Here is a 14,431-nt window from a genome sequence, read left to right as displayed (position 1 = left end):
AGTTTAAGGAATACCAAAAACTAGAGAAAGCATGTGTACACACAGACACACAAAAAAGAGACAAACATGTTTGTGTGAATTCCTAATTCAGAAGCACTGAAAACTGAATCAAAGCTTCATGATCCTAAGATATATCTTAATATATTTTTTAATTCCCAATGCTAGGTCAGATATAGATGTAGATGTAAATGGTGGAATATCCTTTCCATGTATTTGAAAAGAACGTACACAATTGCATTAAAAACAACTTTAAGGTTTGTTACTTTATAGTAGTCATTTTCAAATGTTGTCTGTCTCCTTAGGACCTTATCAGTTGTTTACTAAGAATTAGCTGAATTCTGAAGGACAACACTGTCCAAGGCTAAAAGATCTGGATAGTTTCTGGAAAAATTGATTCTGTGTCCCGAAATGACTCCAATACTCTCCTACAGCTGTGTATTGCAAAGAAAGATGGGAAAATCTGGTTGAGGCCTTTCTTTCAGGGACTTGTTTGCCATTATTCACTTTTTTCATTAAAGGCTCTTTACTAAGACTATGTGGAACCAAAATGCTCCTGTAAAAACAACGGAAAGTAACTTGAAAATAACTCTTTAAAATATGGCATGTATAAATCAGTATGACATTTTCCAGGCAAGTGAAAAAATATGCATCAAATATTTAATTTGTATTTTAAAATAAAAGTTACTGTATAACGGATAGATAGGTGTCATAATCTTCCACTTTCTTTTTTAAAAGTAAAATGCAAATAGAAGGATTTCAATTTTAATTGAGTACCAGCACTGAGGAATGAAGTTCCTAATCCTTTTCTGCCAATGCTATTTTTACTATTAAAATCTAGTCATAACGCAGCTGCTTTCCCATCTGCAATGGACAAACATATGGATCCCTTTGCTTTTCCCTTCAAGTGAGAAAGCAGATGGAGAGTTAGAAATTTTGGTGACAGAAATAGAAATCAAATTTGATCAACAAGGTTTCTGTTAAATAGAATAATATTTCTTCTAGTTGTTCAAATAATTGTCCACAGTTAAATGTTATATCATTTAATTCCTTTAATCAATAGAAGATGTGTGAAGAGTTTAAATTCACTTATATGAAGGTACTTGTCCACATATAGACCACAAAGAACAGCACAGCACAGCACAGCATAGCATAGCATAACAGATAGTTTAGTGGTTGGAACACTGCCAAATGACGTGAGAAACTGGGTTTCAATTCTGTTGGTATCTACTTACCAATAAGGATCCTTGGGCAAAGACCCCCTAACACTTCACCTACCTCAAATATGAGAGTGACACGAACTAAAGAGTCATGTAACTTAGACATCACCTAGATTAACAAAATGTATGCCAGATTTTGGGGAACCAAGTTAAACTGTCAATAAGTGGACTACTGCAAGAAATCATACAGAGATGACTCAAGGGAAGCTGGAATTAATGGAATGCTATACAACAATGAGAGGAATACATGAAATATTTGAGGGAACTATGAATGGACAGAAGACATATATAAGGACTATTTATCCAATGCTTTAATAACGTTTCACCATAGTCTGGAGAAAGCTGCTTTCACAACCTGAGACACACAACTACATCTGAGACTCAAGAAGACCTGAAAGTACAAGTGTATGTGCAACCAACACCTAAAGGTTGAATGTCACTGCCATGCCCCTCATCACGCAGCAGCTTGATATGAGTCATAAAATCATGGATAAAAATAAACTCTTGAGACTGTTTACCAAGACGCGATGGAGAAATATTATCATATGGTGTGCTAGAAGATGCCAATAGAGATAAACCTTACTATCATTGAAGAACCATGCAAAGTGTATTATCACCTGAAGTGCAGCAACCCAGTAATGGCATAGTCACAAACAGCAGACTGTGAACAGTACTACAAGAACATATTGGAGAAAAAGATGACACATAGTACCACTGCAGAGTGGCTGGAGCACCTGAGAGCAGACAAAAGCAACAGGAACCAATTACTATCACAGTAGCAAGCATTCAACAGTGGATCCAGAACATGAAAAGCTGGACAGCACTTGGGCCAGACATTATTCATTCCTACTAACTAAAGAACTTATAGCAGCACTTGAACACCTACTAGCACAGATGAACCACTTGCTAGCAACAGGCTCCCACCTTGATTTGCTAACCATGTTGATCATGAAAGACCCCCACAAGGGAACAGCACTAGCCATCTACTGGATTATAATCTGCCTACCCATAATATAGCTAGCCCTATCATAGATGCCAAACGACAAGACCATATGAACCAGCACAGCTAAGAAACGCATAGTAAACAATACCAGAGTGTCAAAATATCATTCGCTCCTAGATTTATGTATTTATTTATTTGATTTGTCAATCGCTTACAAGATAATAGGTATAAGTATAAACATAGTTGAATACATTAAATGAATACATATAAGAAAAATAAAAAGAAACAATAGGACAGGGACAGTAGGCACGTTGGTGCGCTTATGCACGCCCCCTACAGACCTCTTAGGAAAGGGGTGAGGTCAATAGTAGACAGTCTAAGGTTAAAGTTTTTGGGGTTTGGGGAAGAAACCACAGAATCAGGTAGAGTATTCCAGACATTGACCGCTCTGTTGCTGAAGTCATATTTCCTGCAATCAAGTTTGGTACAGTTAACCACGAGTTTGTATCTGTTGTTTGCTCTTGTATTGTTATGGTTGAAGCTGAAGTATTCATTGACAGGTAGGACATTGCAATGTATGATTTTATATACTATACTTAGATCTGACCAAAGGCGGCATAGTTCTAGATTTTCTAGGTCTAGAATTTCAAGTCTGGTGGCATAAGGCATTCTGCAGTGAGTAGAGGAGTAGAGAATTCTTCTTGTGAAATATTTCTGGACTTTCTCAACTGTGTTAATATCAGATACGTAATGTGGGATAGAACAGTTATCCAAGAAACAAGTTCTTGACAGACCAATCTGAGCATAGCCTAGATTGACTACAGCAAATTGTCACCCACATAGATATGTGAATGCTTGGTACAATACAAAATCAATTAAGGTTTCTTCTTAAGAACTCAGTGGGACTATGAAAGACAACACTGGAAGTCAAATCAAGATAACTTGAACAAGTGGCCATCAAGTGCAGCATATACTAAGTTCATGCACTGTCCCTGCTGCTGTTCTACATAGGCTTGAACCTCCTCAGCCAGATAATTACAAAGACTGGATACAGATACAAGTTCAAGAGTGTAACTGCCATCAGCATCTCCTCTACAACTCGCTATATGTTAAGAGTGAACAAAACATTGACTTGCTAATCGACCTGATATGGATCTACAGAAAGGACATTGGAATCATTCAGACTGGAAAACTGTGACCTGATGGTAGTAAAGAAAGGAAATGTTATGAAGACTGAGGGAGTAGAACTGGCTCAGCAATTCTGGGAACTGAAGTCCCCAGGTCATAAAGTTGCCACAGTTGCCTGTCTCTGATCTAAAACAACATGTAATTGCTGTTACGCTGATTGAAATTAGAGATTACTTAGTTACTAACTTATTATATATAAGTGGAAAACCATCAAAGTAACATAGCCACATTTTATTTTAAAAAGGAATTTATTTAAAAAGAAATTATAATGAAAGGATTAGTGCAAAATAACTTTAAAGCTAGGAGGGTTAAGTACTTTTCAGCAGAAAAGCTTAACTAGCATATGTATCAAGTCCAGGATAAGTAACAGCAAGTTTAATATTATCCTAAAATGCAAGACACAGTATAGAATCTTAAATTACAAGGCCAGTTTTGCTTAACATTATGAAATCTGTCTAAGACCATTTCACCACAACAGTGTAGTTGAATCAATTATTATTGTCACTAGTTACTGAATGTTTTCAAATACAGACTGGATGGCAGAAGTATTTTAATTTGCATTTCTGCCTTGGTTGATGGCTTAAATAACCCCATTCAAGTCTATAAATCTTAAGCTCAAGAGGTCATGAGAATAATTAATCAACACTATCAAAGAACAGAAAAAAAGGTTGATATCATTCATTGGAAAGATAGTCCAAATAAGTACAAAAAGAAACAGTTTTTATATTATAAACAAAAAGAAGTTTTCTTAGAAATGTATTATTTGTAATTAAGACTAAAATGTTGAAAATAATTTAATAAATCAGAGGCAATAAATTCTGAAGATAATTTCTTTGATATATTACAAGAAGATTAAAAGAATTATAAATTAGAATAAGTGATTGCAAAGAAGTTTAAGAAATTATTCATATGTGTTCATTCCAGAAGATGTGGCAAATATGCAGAATATAATTTTCATTAAGGGAATCTAAGGAACTGAGATGACAAGAGTCCCAAATTCTAGAACATCTTGAGCAATTGAAAATCAACAGATCAACAAATAATGATCCAATGTTTTTCAAAATTCAAATGAGCAATTGCTGGTAGGTCCCTAATTTGGAATTATTCAAGTGAATAATTAGGAAAGAAATAAAAATCAAAACTCCTATTATCATACTCTGTTAAAGAACTACGTCATGTGATCACAGTAATTTTTATTCCTATAATTTTTGTCATTAGATTTCAAGTAGAATATTGTAAGATGGAAACAATGTAAGATAGACAATCAATTATAAAATATGTTTGTCATGTTTTGTGTCACCTGCAAATAAAGAAGAGATACCAGTAGATACTTCATTGGAAGCCTTTCAGCTATATTTTTTATACTTCTTTCTGTACTATTTGCTGGGAAGCATACATGATGGGGTCTCTTTATACTTTTCACAATAAACTTTTCAAAAGGGAAGACAGATGTTTCAAAGTCTCAGTTTATCACCTAGACTTAATCAAATAGAAATAAGATTGGCTTATCTTGTAGAAGATTTTCTCATAGTATTATTAAATATTTAATTAATAGCATTAATAAACATTACAGTTTTGAATATAATAAACATCTTCTAAATTTTATAGCTCCTGAAAAATAGTATTTCTTACTTTGAAAAAAATACTGGGGGTAACTTTGAATTTAAAAAGTGACTGCATTTAGTTAATGTAATTAAGAAATATCTGAAATGGATAAACTGTGCCGATATATGAATGACTAATATCTGCAACCGAATTGGAATTGTCCACAAATCTTTATTGGTATAAGATGGGGCCTCTTCAAAATGTTTGAATTTCTTTTTTCCAGGCTGTTTGCATGATAACCTAGTTGTCAAGTAAGGCAAGACAGGATACAAAGATACTATAGTATACTATAGTAATCAACAAAAGAATCGAAATAACAAAGCAACATACCAGAGCAAGACGTAAACCGGATATTAATCAAGCAGGTTCACCAGTCACTTTGGCTCAGTGAAGAACCATTTTAAGGCCTTCCTAAAGAATCAGAACCATAAAGAGCTTGTGGGAAATGTTCTTCCACACAGCACAGTCAGCCCAAGATTTCATTGCCTTCTTGACAGCCATGGCTTTGTCTCAAATAATAATGCACAGGTTGTCTCCCGCCCTTAATTTCTGCCTCAGTGCTATTTTGTCATGGTCTCATAGTATCATCTTCTCTGAAAGGCAAGGGAGCAGAACTGGAACCAATCAAATATCCTGATATTGGGTGCCATGACAGAAAAGGCTCCCTTCCTTGCTCTGACCAAATGGCAGTCCTTAATAGACAGGAACACTCCTGCTTTACCTAATGGGACAGAGTCATAGGATTTCTTCCTTCCTTCCTTCCTTCCTTCCTTCCTTCCTTCCTTCCTTCCTTCCTTCCCACCAATAACCAGATTAACCCAGACTCAATAGACACAAAGCAGTAAAAATGTGGACAATTTATTGGGTTTTTGTATCTCCCCTCAGTGGTGGGAGCATGGGGGAGCCTTTTATTTTAAAGTAGAAAAACTTACAAATAAAAGAAATGATAAATGATTTAAAATAAAACTATTCTCTATTTTAACCATTGCCTATAAACGGCTTTAGTTTCCACTTTCCCGTTTCTTTTCTGCGCAAGTCTTTGTCTTCTTCTTTTCTGCTTGTTTATTCCTAGCTGGGCTTCTTGATTCTTTGCTCTTTTTCTAAACCATTTCTCCTTCTGAAGGAAACAACTTGAAGATTTACCTCACGCCACTCACATGATTCAGGATTGTGTATAAAAGGATAATAGACTAAAAATGATCAGAATCCATTCACGTCATTAAAATCAGCATGAAATTAATTTAAAAACAGAAAGTCACCCATTATTTGTAGTTAGATGTCAAATGTTTCTGGAAAGTATGATTATAAGTATCATAGATGCCAGAAGCAAAGGGGTCCAGCACATCACAGGCAGTGGTGGGATTCATTTTTTTTTTTACTACCGGTTCTGTGGGCATGGCTTGGTGGGTGTGACAGGGGAAGGTTACTGTAAAATCTCCAGTCAGAGGTGTGGTTTGCCAGTTCTCTGAACTACTCAAAATTTCTGCTACCAGCTCTCCAGAACTGTTCAGAACCTGCTGAATACCGCCTCTGATCTCAGGGGATTACTTGTTCCACAGAATCACACCTTCTTCTCCAAGTGAAATGCTCAGCACCCTATTTAAGTGGGCCTAACCATGTGAATTTACCGATTATTTTATTTCTATTATTGCTTGGTACTGTTTTAATTGCACTCGTGCTGGCTTAGGAATTCTGGGAGTTGAAGTCCACAGGTTGTAAAGTTGCCATAATTGCTCACTACTGTGATATACAAAGTTCTGTGTGCATATATTAAGCAAATTATCTGCCCTTTTTCTCCATCTCTCACTGTCAGAGTTCCAAAATAAGCTGAGCGTATACTGGAAGTTTCAGCTGAGCCTGGAGGTGGTTCTGATATTAGATACCCTCCTCCAAGGTTAGAGCGGTCTTTCTGACCACAAAGAGAGAAATCTGAAAAATCCTTTGGCTTCTGAGATAGCCTGCCAGACCCAGTTGTACTGCAGTTCATTCCAGGGAGGGGTTGTTTTGTTTTGTTTTTTCATCTCATGATCTAGAAATTGAAACCAAGTCTGTAAAGAAACAGCAGGTCATTTTTCAAGCATTTTTTAATCTGCTTTTTCTGCCTTTTGTTTTACAAAATGACTGTAATCATATGAAACACAACAGTACATTCTTACCTCCCAGGCAGAACAGCATATGTGCCATTCTTCAAGTGTGAAATGGGGGAAAAGTCAAAATGGGTCTAAATATACAATTGACTTTTCATTTTAAAACAAGAAACGGAAAGTGCATTTTTAGCCTTTATGCTTATGAAACCATGCAGGCAAAGCTTTGATGAAATCTCAGAGATCAGATTTCTAGTACTCAGCTCTTCATGCCCCCCCACCACCAATCATTAGTAGAAGCAAACCAAATTATGCAAAGGAACAAGCACTGCAGAAGAAACATTGTTAGACAAGAGAATTAAATTAAATGCTTTTGACGTTTTGATATTACACTTAGAGTTACTTAATTCATAATTTTAAAAGTTTTTCCTTGTTGGTGAATGCTTAGATGCTGTCCTTTTTAAATTTCAGGCTTATCAATGAATCTCTGAGAGACCAATTACTTGTTACTATCCAGAAAACATTCACCTACACTCGGACACAAGCTCAGCACCTCTTCATAATCCTTATGGAATGCATGAAAAAGAAGGAACTGGTAATGCAAATGTATTTAGTAGCATAATGTTCATATTGGTCTGTTATGTGAAAAATGTTTGAAACTTGCCTTTCTGCACTCATTTCGAACATAATTTCAGGCCTCAATTGCACAACACATGGCTAAGTCAAACTTATATTGTCTCAAAATTATAATTTACAATCAATATTTGAAAAGTGGGTTTGTATATCTTGGTCCTGTGCAATCCTTGTTCACCTTACCCATAGTTAATATTAATACTGAATAACACTAAATTAAGTATGTTCAATTACAGTTGAAGGAAGCCAAAGGTAATTTATGTACTTGAGCCACAAACATGAACATTTAACTTAGAGGGACTAAAAGAAGCAAGAGATCTGTGAATTCCTTGATCTCAGCAAAGTCTCTTGGGAGGCCTCTAAAAAGCACAATCGACTGGCTGTTGGCTGTGGCTACCCACTTTTGTCTTACAACAAACAGTATTATTTGTTTGATTAAAGCTGCTTGTGAATATGAAAATTTAATTAATGTTGATAATGATATTAAGCACCTGTTTGAATTTGAAAACCCTAAAGATAAAATGCTCACCAGTCACTCTCTTGTCATTCATGTATAAGCAATTACATAAATCTGGATTTCCATTTCTGTTGTTCCCCTATTTTTACCTTATGTTTACATTTTGTATTACAGCTCTTTTGCAGTGCAGTTGGCTTCTGTTGATTAAGGAGCACCATTCTGTTAAATTTTTATGCTTATGCAAATTTAGGTGGCAGATGTATAAAAATTCATGTTCAAAAATTAAGAGGACTATTGAATCCCAGGGGCATGTCACCATATTAAGGAAGTACAAAATAAAAAAACACATTTTATTAGACTCCAGATAAAGGGAAACAAAAACATTGCATGTGTATTTGGTATGTATGAGATACATGTATTCTCTTTACTAAGAAAAAAGTTCCAATTTTGATTTCCGAAGTATTGTTAACAAAGTCCCATTTTAAAAAGAAATTGTGTTAATAAATTACAGCTGTTTTTTCATCTGTATGTCACAACTTGTGGGAATATATAAGGAAAATGTTAAGTCAAATTTGGCCCATCACAATGTTAATTGTGAATCTGAATTGGCTTCCTTTTTTCATCTCAAAAAATTCAAAACCCATGACCAAGCAAGATATGATGCTGAACTGTGGAAGTGGTTGAGGGCTTTATTATAATTAACAGCAGGCATGGATTGATTTTAATTAATTAGTTACTTATATCCCACCTTTATTATTTTTATAAATAACTCAAGGCAGTAAATATACCTAATACTCTTTCCTCCTCCTATTTTCCCCACAACAACCTTGTGAGGTGGGTTGGGCTAAAAGAGAGTGACTGGCCCCAAGTTACTCAGCTTTCATGCCTGAAGTGGACTAGAACTCACAGGCTCCTGGTTTCTAGTGGTACCTTAACCAATAGAGCAAACTGGCCCTAATCCAAATTAGATAGAGCAGGGATGGAAAATTTCAATAGAAAAATTAGCAGGCTGATATAAACAGTTTAATCCTTTCCATAAGCATTTGTCCATGTCTTATGGTTAGGTAGCATAATATTAATGGGATATTATTATTATTAATAATGGGATATTGTGCTTATTATTAATAATGTGCTTGATTGCTACCACCATTAAATTCACTGCTTGTCCGTCATGATCTGAACATTTTCAAGGTGGTTATAAGCTTATAATATTTATACCTTATAATTCAGCTGTTTATAGTTTAGGTCCAATCCCACTTTTTAGCTCATCAATGGGGCATAACAGAATCAAAAAGTCCAGATAATAGCAATAGCACTTAGACTTATATATCGCTTTACAGTGCTTTACAGCCCTCTCGAAGTGGTTTACATAGCATATTGCCTCCAATAATCTGGGTCCTCATTTTACCTACCTCAGAAGGGTGGAAGGTTGAGTCAACCTTGAGCCTGGTGAGATTCAAACTGCCAAATTGCAGGCAGCCAGCAGGCAGGAGAAGTAGCCTGCAGTACTGCACTCTAACCTCTGTGCAACTGCATAACAAGACTGTGCCCTGGGCAACTCACTAGGACTTGCCCAATCACAGTCCAACTCTGAGTGAATCTGAATGATTTTGTCTGCCAGAGAGACTGAATATTTCTCACCACTATCTACAGATGATCCTATGACCTCAATTGGGAGTGGGGCACCCTAAACAGGGCTTTGGGGTGGCTATTGGCAGACACAATAAGAGTCAAGAAATAACAACTTTTCACTGTCCTTGTACTCTTGTTCAGTCAGATTCGCTCTTTGTTTTTCTCCAACAGCACTCCAGGATTCTCTTCTGGCATTTCATCTCCTGTACTCACTGAAAAACCAAGAGGGGATGCCAGGATCGGTGCACAGAAGGAGGCTGTGTAAGAGAATCCAGTCCATAGTTTCAGTCACAAGCCTATTCCAGCCTGCAACCAAGTCCTCGGGTTCCAAACTCCCTCTGGAACCCAATAGGGTTCATCAGTCTCCTGATGAAACTAACAAGCTCTTTATACATATTATAAAGTCACTTCATTCTGTGATTTTATGAATCAAACAATTATCAGGTTTTCAAACCTGCACTTTGTCATTCAAAATACAAAAAGCTCAGCAAAGGAACAAGGTCTTATTTTACACTTAAGCAAAGTGTGCTTGGATACTTTCTGAATTTGTTGATATATATAAAAAAGCTATTCATTAGCAATCGGCCTCTGGTTCTTTTCATAGCTTCATTTTCTTTTGTAACAGAATATTACAAATCTTCCTTTGACTCATGTTTTTCTTTATCATGCTGTGCTCTTTCTTCCTGTCCTTCACAATGACTCTATCAAGAGAGCTTATCTTGTTTAGATGTTTCCACTGGATCAATAGATCAGATCTTATCATATGACAAGTACATTTTTGAAGATGGTGAATAACTAATTCTTTGACAAGTGAAATGTCATGCATACATTAAATGGCAGTCCTTGATATAGGAAAGTGAATGTGTGCTTCTGGGGGAAGGATATTTTTGCTTTAATGTTATGAAACTATTTTGCTTATTTCTTTTCTTTGGTTGGAGATATGATTATGCTTTAATCCAGATATTTTAAATATCAGTGTTAAAATATTTGCACCGTGACTGTTTATTATCTACCTATTTATTTTTGTTGAATTTTGTAATCCAGGCACAAGGTGACCAAAGCACAAAGGGACTATGTGCCACCTGGTTCAAGATTGGATACAGCTGCCCTTGAAATGAAAAGTTTTCCTGGTCATAACTGCCACCTGTTCTTTGAACACAAGCTGTTGGTCCAGGAAAACCATCAGATTACTCACCAATCCCAAGACATCCACCAATCCAAATGGCCACAGACAACCAGTCTTCTCTCTATCCAGATTCTCCCAGCTTCGTGACACTGAGATAAGATAACAACAGCATTCCTTAACATGGGGTCAAGACTGGGCATTATCAGCATACTGAATGGATGCCCTCAGGGGCTTCATGTATATGTAACATGCCCAATCCAATAAGAGAGCCACTAGTCCAAGCCTGGGAGGAAAACATATTTCTAAGGACCGCTTGAATAAAAATAGAGTAGAGAGAGAAACTCTATGATAAGAGTATTGAACATTCCCCTCCTGCACAGAAGGGAGAACCACTACAAGCATCCTGCTTCCTACTCTGAAGCCAGTTCTGAAGGATACAATGATCAATACAGTTGAAAGCTCCTGAGAGAGAAAGGAGAATAAGGATTGTTGCTTCACTCCTGTCCCAGTTCTGCCCAAAGTCATCAACAAGTGCAGTCAATATTTTATCAGTATTATGCCGAAGTGTGAAGCCTAAGTGAAAGGGCTAGTTACTCTAGTCCAGGGGTGTCCAACCTTGGCAACTTTAAGACTTGTGGACTTCAACTCCCAGAATTCCTCAGCCAGCCACAAGTCTTAAAGTTGCCAAGGTTGGACACCCCTGCTCTAGTCTATTTCATCCAGGGCCCTCACCAGTAAAAAACCAATTAGCACAACTTTTATCTAACTATACATGAAGAAAGCTAAAATATTCTTGTTGATTCTATTGTAATGGATTATTATTAGTTGGGGGAGAAGAAGTTGCTTAAAATGCATTCTTACAACCATCCTCAAGGAAGGTGTTGAGAAGAAAAGGGATGAACCGGAGATGCACATAAATATTAAAGCATACAAGTGGTCCTTGACTTACAAATTTTCATTCAGCCACCATTTGAAGTTACAACAGCAATGAAAAAAGTGACTTATGACCTTTTTTTTCACAGTTACAACTGTTACTACGTTCCTATGGTCACATGATCAAAATTCCACCACTTGGCAACTAGTTGATATTTATGATGGTGGAAATGTCTCAGGGTCATGTAATTGATCACCTTTTGCAACCTTCTGACAAGCAAAGTCAATGGAGAAGCCAGATTGACTTAACAATTTTATTACTAACTTAACAAATTCAGTGATTCGCTTAACAAGTGGCAAGAAAAACAGAGAGAAAAATGCAGACTGCAATCAGTTGCCAAATGAGACACTCGTTAAACAAGGACTATCTATAGCGCATATTTGGAAACATAGAAAAATATCCTGAAAAGAAACGTATTTTCAACTTTGTCTCTCTTTGTCACAGACACTTATAAAGACAGCCCAAGAAATCAGTGTAGAATTTCAACTTCATTATATGTTCACTTATATAACAACAAAATTCTACATTATTCCATTGCTATTTTCCTCTTCCCTTGTAGAATTAAATGAAAAAAGTAATTCTCTTATTATACTTTACGCCATCTATAGACAAATTAGAGATTAGCTTGAATTGAAAATGGCTATTTTCCTGGTATAGCTAATGATGTAAATAATCCCCACCTTATCAAATTTTGAGAAAGCTGAACACATATCAAAAAAAGATAAATGAAAAACTAATTCAGAAGAGTTTATTTAATATAGGCATCCTTTCGTATAAAGTGGAATTTATATGTATGTAATTAATTTCTTTACTCTGTGCCGCAACAGTTTTCTCCTGTCATTATTCATAAAAATATGTTTAATATATTGGCTGCTCCTGAATTCAAAATTTCACTTACAGTTAATAATAGAGTGCTGTATAAATCATAATTTTATAACAAGAGAAAGGATCTCTGTGCATTGTTGGAGAAAATATTTTTCATTCAAAAGGAGATGAGCAAAACATCTCTATAAGGTAATTGTGTATTGAAAAAGATATAAGAAAATTATGTAAGTTTATTTATTTATTTTGTTAGATTTACAAGATCTCCAAATGCTCTAGCAATTTGGGCAACAGGCAACAAAATAACTACTAAAATGCAGATTAAACAGTAAAGAAAAATAAGGAGTCTTCTTAAAACAGTCCTCGTTTAACGACCATTCATTCAGTGACCATTCAAAGTTATGACATTTTTCCCTGGCATGCAGTTTGCTATATATTTTATATTGTTTTGGTTTTAATACACACACGCTATTTATTATTAGTAGCAGTTGATTACAGTCAACAGTTACTGGGTCCAATAAGCTGACACATCATATTAGCATAATGTTTCTTAGTGCTTAGGAAAGTGGGAAACAACTTTATAACTTCTGCATGCTTATTAATGGGCTTTTATTACATTTTTTGTCTAAAATGTAGACGATTGTATGTAGGCATGAGGACTCATTCATTCTCATTTAATTCTCTCTTCCAAGGGACAATTTTATCAAAATATTCAGGCAGGTATATTCAACTCAATCATTATTGCTGCCTACACACCAGAATAGAATTACCATTCTAGTCTGAGAAACTTAATTCTAGTCTGAGTAATTTAGGCTGCAAACAGAAGAAGCTATCCACGTAATGTCTCTTATCCTTAAGCAGAGTAGTTTTGCATTTATAATTTACATCTGCAGTGGTTAAATAAACATGAACAATTGTACTACTAGGCCAAATATGTGTTTTGATTGCATTCAAAGTGAAAAAACAAAACTGCAGCAAAATGCAGATGCATTATCATTCTTAGTGCTTCCAAGAAGACATTAGAATGTAACTCAGCTTTTTCCTTTTATGCCCAGTAAGACTGACATTATAACTAATTATTCTACTAAGCCATCCATAAATTGTGGACCCAAACAGCATTCCTATTGCAGCAACACCTGTGCTACAATGTTAGCAGCAGAACACTGAAGAAACGCAAAGACTTGGAACATTTTAATTTCGCCGGCATTACACATAGTTTTCAACTTACAACCATTTGTTTAGTGACTATTGCAAGTTGCAACAGCACTTTGAAAAGTAACTTCTGACCATTTTTCACACTTATGACCATTGCTGCATCGCTGTGGTCTTGTGGTCAAAATTAAGATGCTTGGCAACTGGCATGCATTTATGACAGTTACAATGTGACCACTTTTTGCCATCTTCTGACAAGCAAAGTCAGTGGGGAAGCCAGATTAATTTAACAATCATATTACTAACTTAACAACTGCAGTTATTTACTTAACAACTATGGCAGGAAAGATCATAAAATGAGGAAATTTCACTTAACCTGTCTTGTTTGGAAACAGAAGTTTGGGGCACATTTGTGGTTGTAAGTCAACTCTACTAATAAATACAACACGTTAGTATTAGTACATAGTTTTGTATGTGTAGGTTTATATTCTGATATGTTTATATATTGTGTTTTTCTGTCTTTATATTATCTCTAGAATGTTAATAAATTCCTCAGTGCCCAACCTTCTCAGGGAGACACCATGGTCAAACCAGTAGTCCTGTGCTTCTCTTTTTCAGTTTCCTTCTTGGATCAGCCA

General features: G+C 35.8%; 1 protein-coding gene across 1 annotated transcript in view; it reads left to right on the top strand.

Moving 5' to 3' along the window:
* LOC113438378 (transient receptor potential cation channel subfamily M member 3) overlaps nt 1–14,431 on the top strand; it is a 283,786-nt gene that overhangs the window by 242,003 nt on the left and 27,352 nt on the right. Inside the window, exon 8 of the mRNA XM_087926725.1 lies at nt 7,509–7,632. Coding sequence (XP_087782851.1) covers nt 7,509–7,632 — 124 coding nt within the window. The remainder of the gene's footprint in view (nt 1–7,508; nt 7,633–14,431) is intronic.

Source organism: Pseudonaja textilis, chromosome 2 (assembly GCF_049901715.1).
Source record: "Pseudonaja textilis isolate UNSWEBS1 chromosome 2, rPseTex1.2, whole genome shotgun sequence".
NCBI classification, from domain to species: Eukaryota; Metazoa; Chordata; class Lepidosauria; order Squamata; family Elapidae; genus Pseudonaja; species Pseudonaja textilis.
The sequence above is the reverse complement of the archived record's forward strand: the minus strand, read 5'-3'. Positions and strand labels throughout refer to the sequence as shown.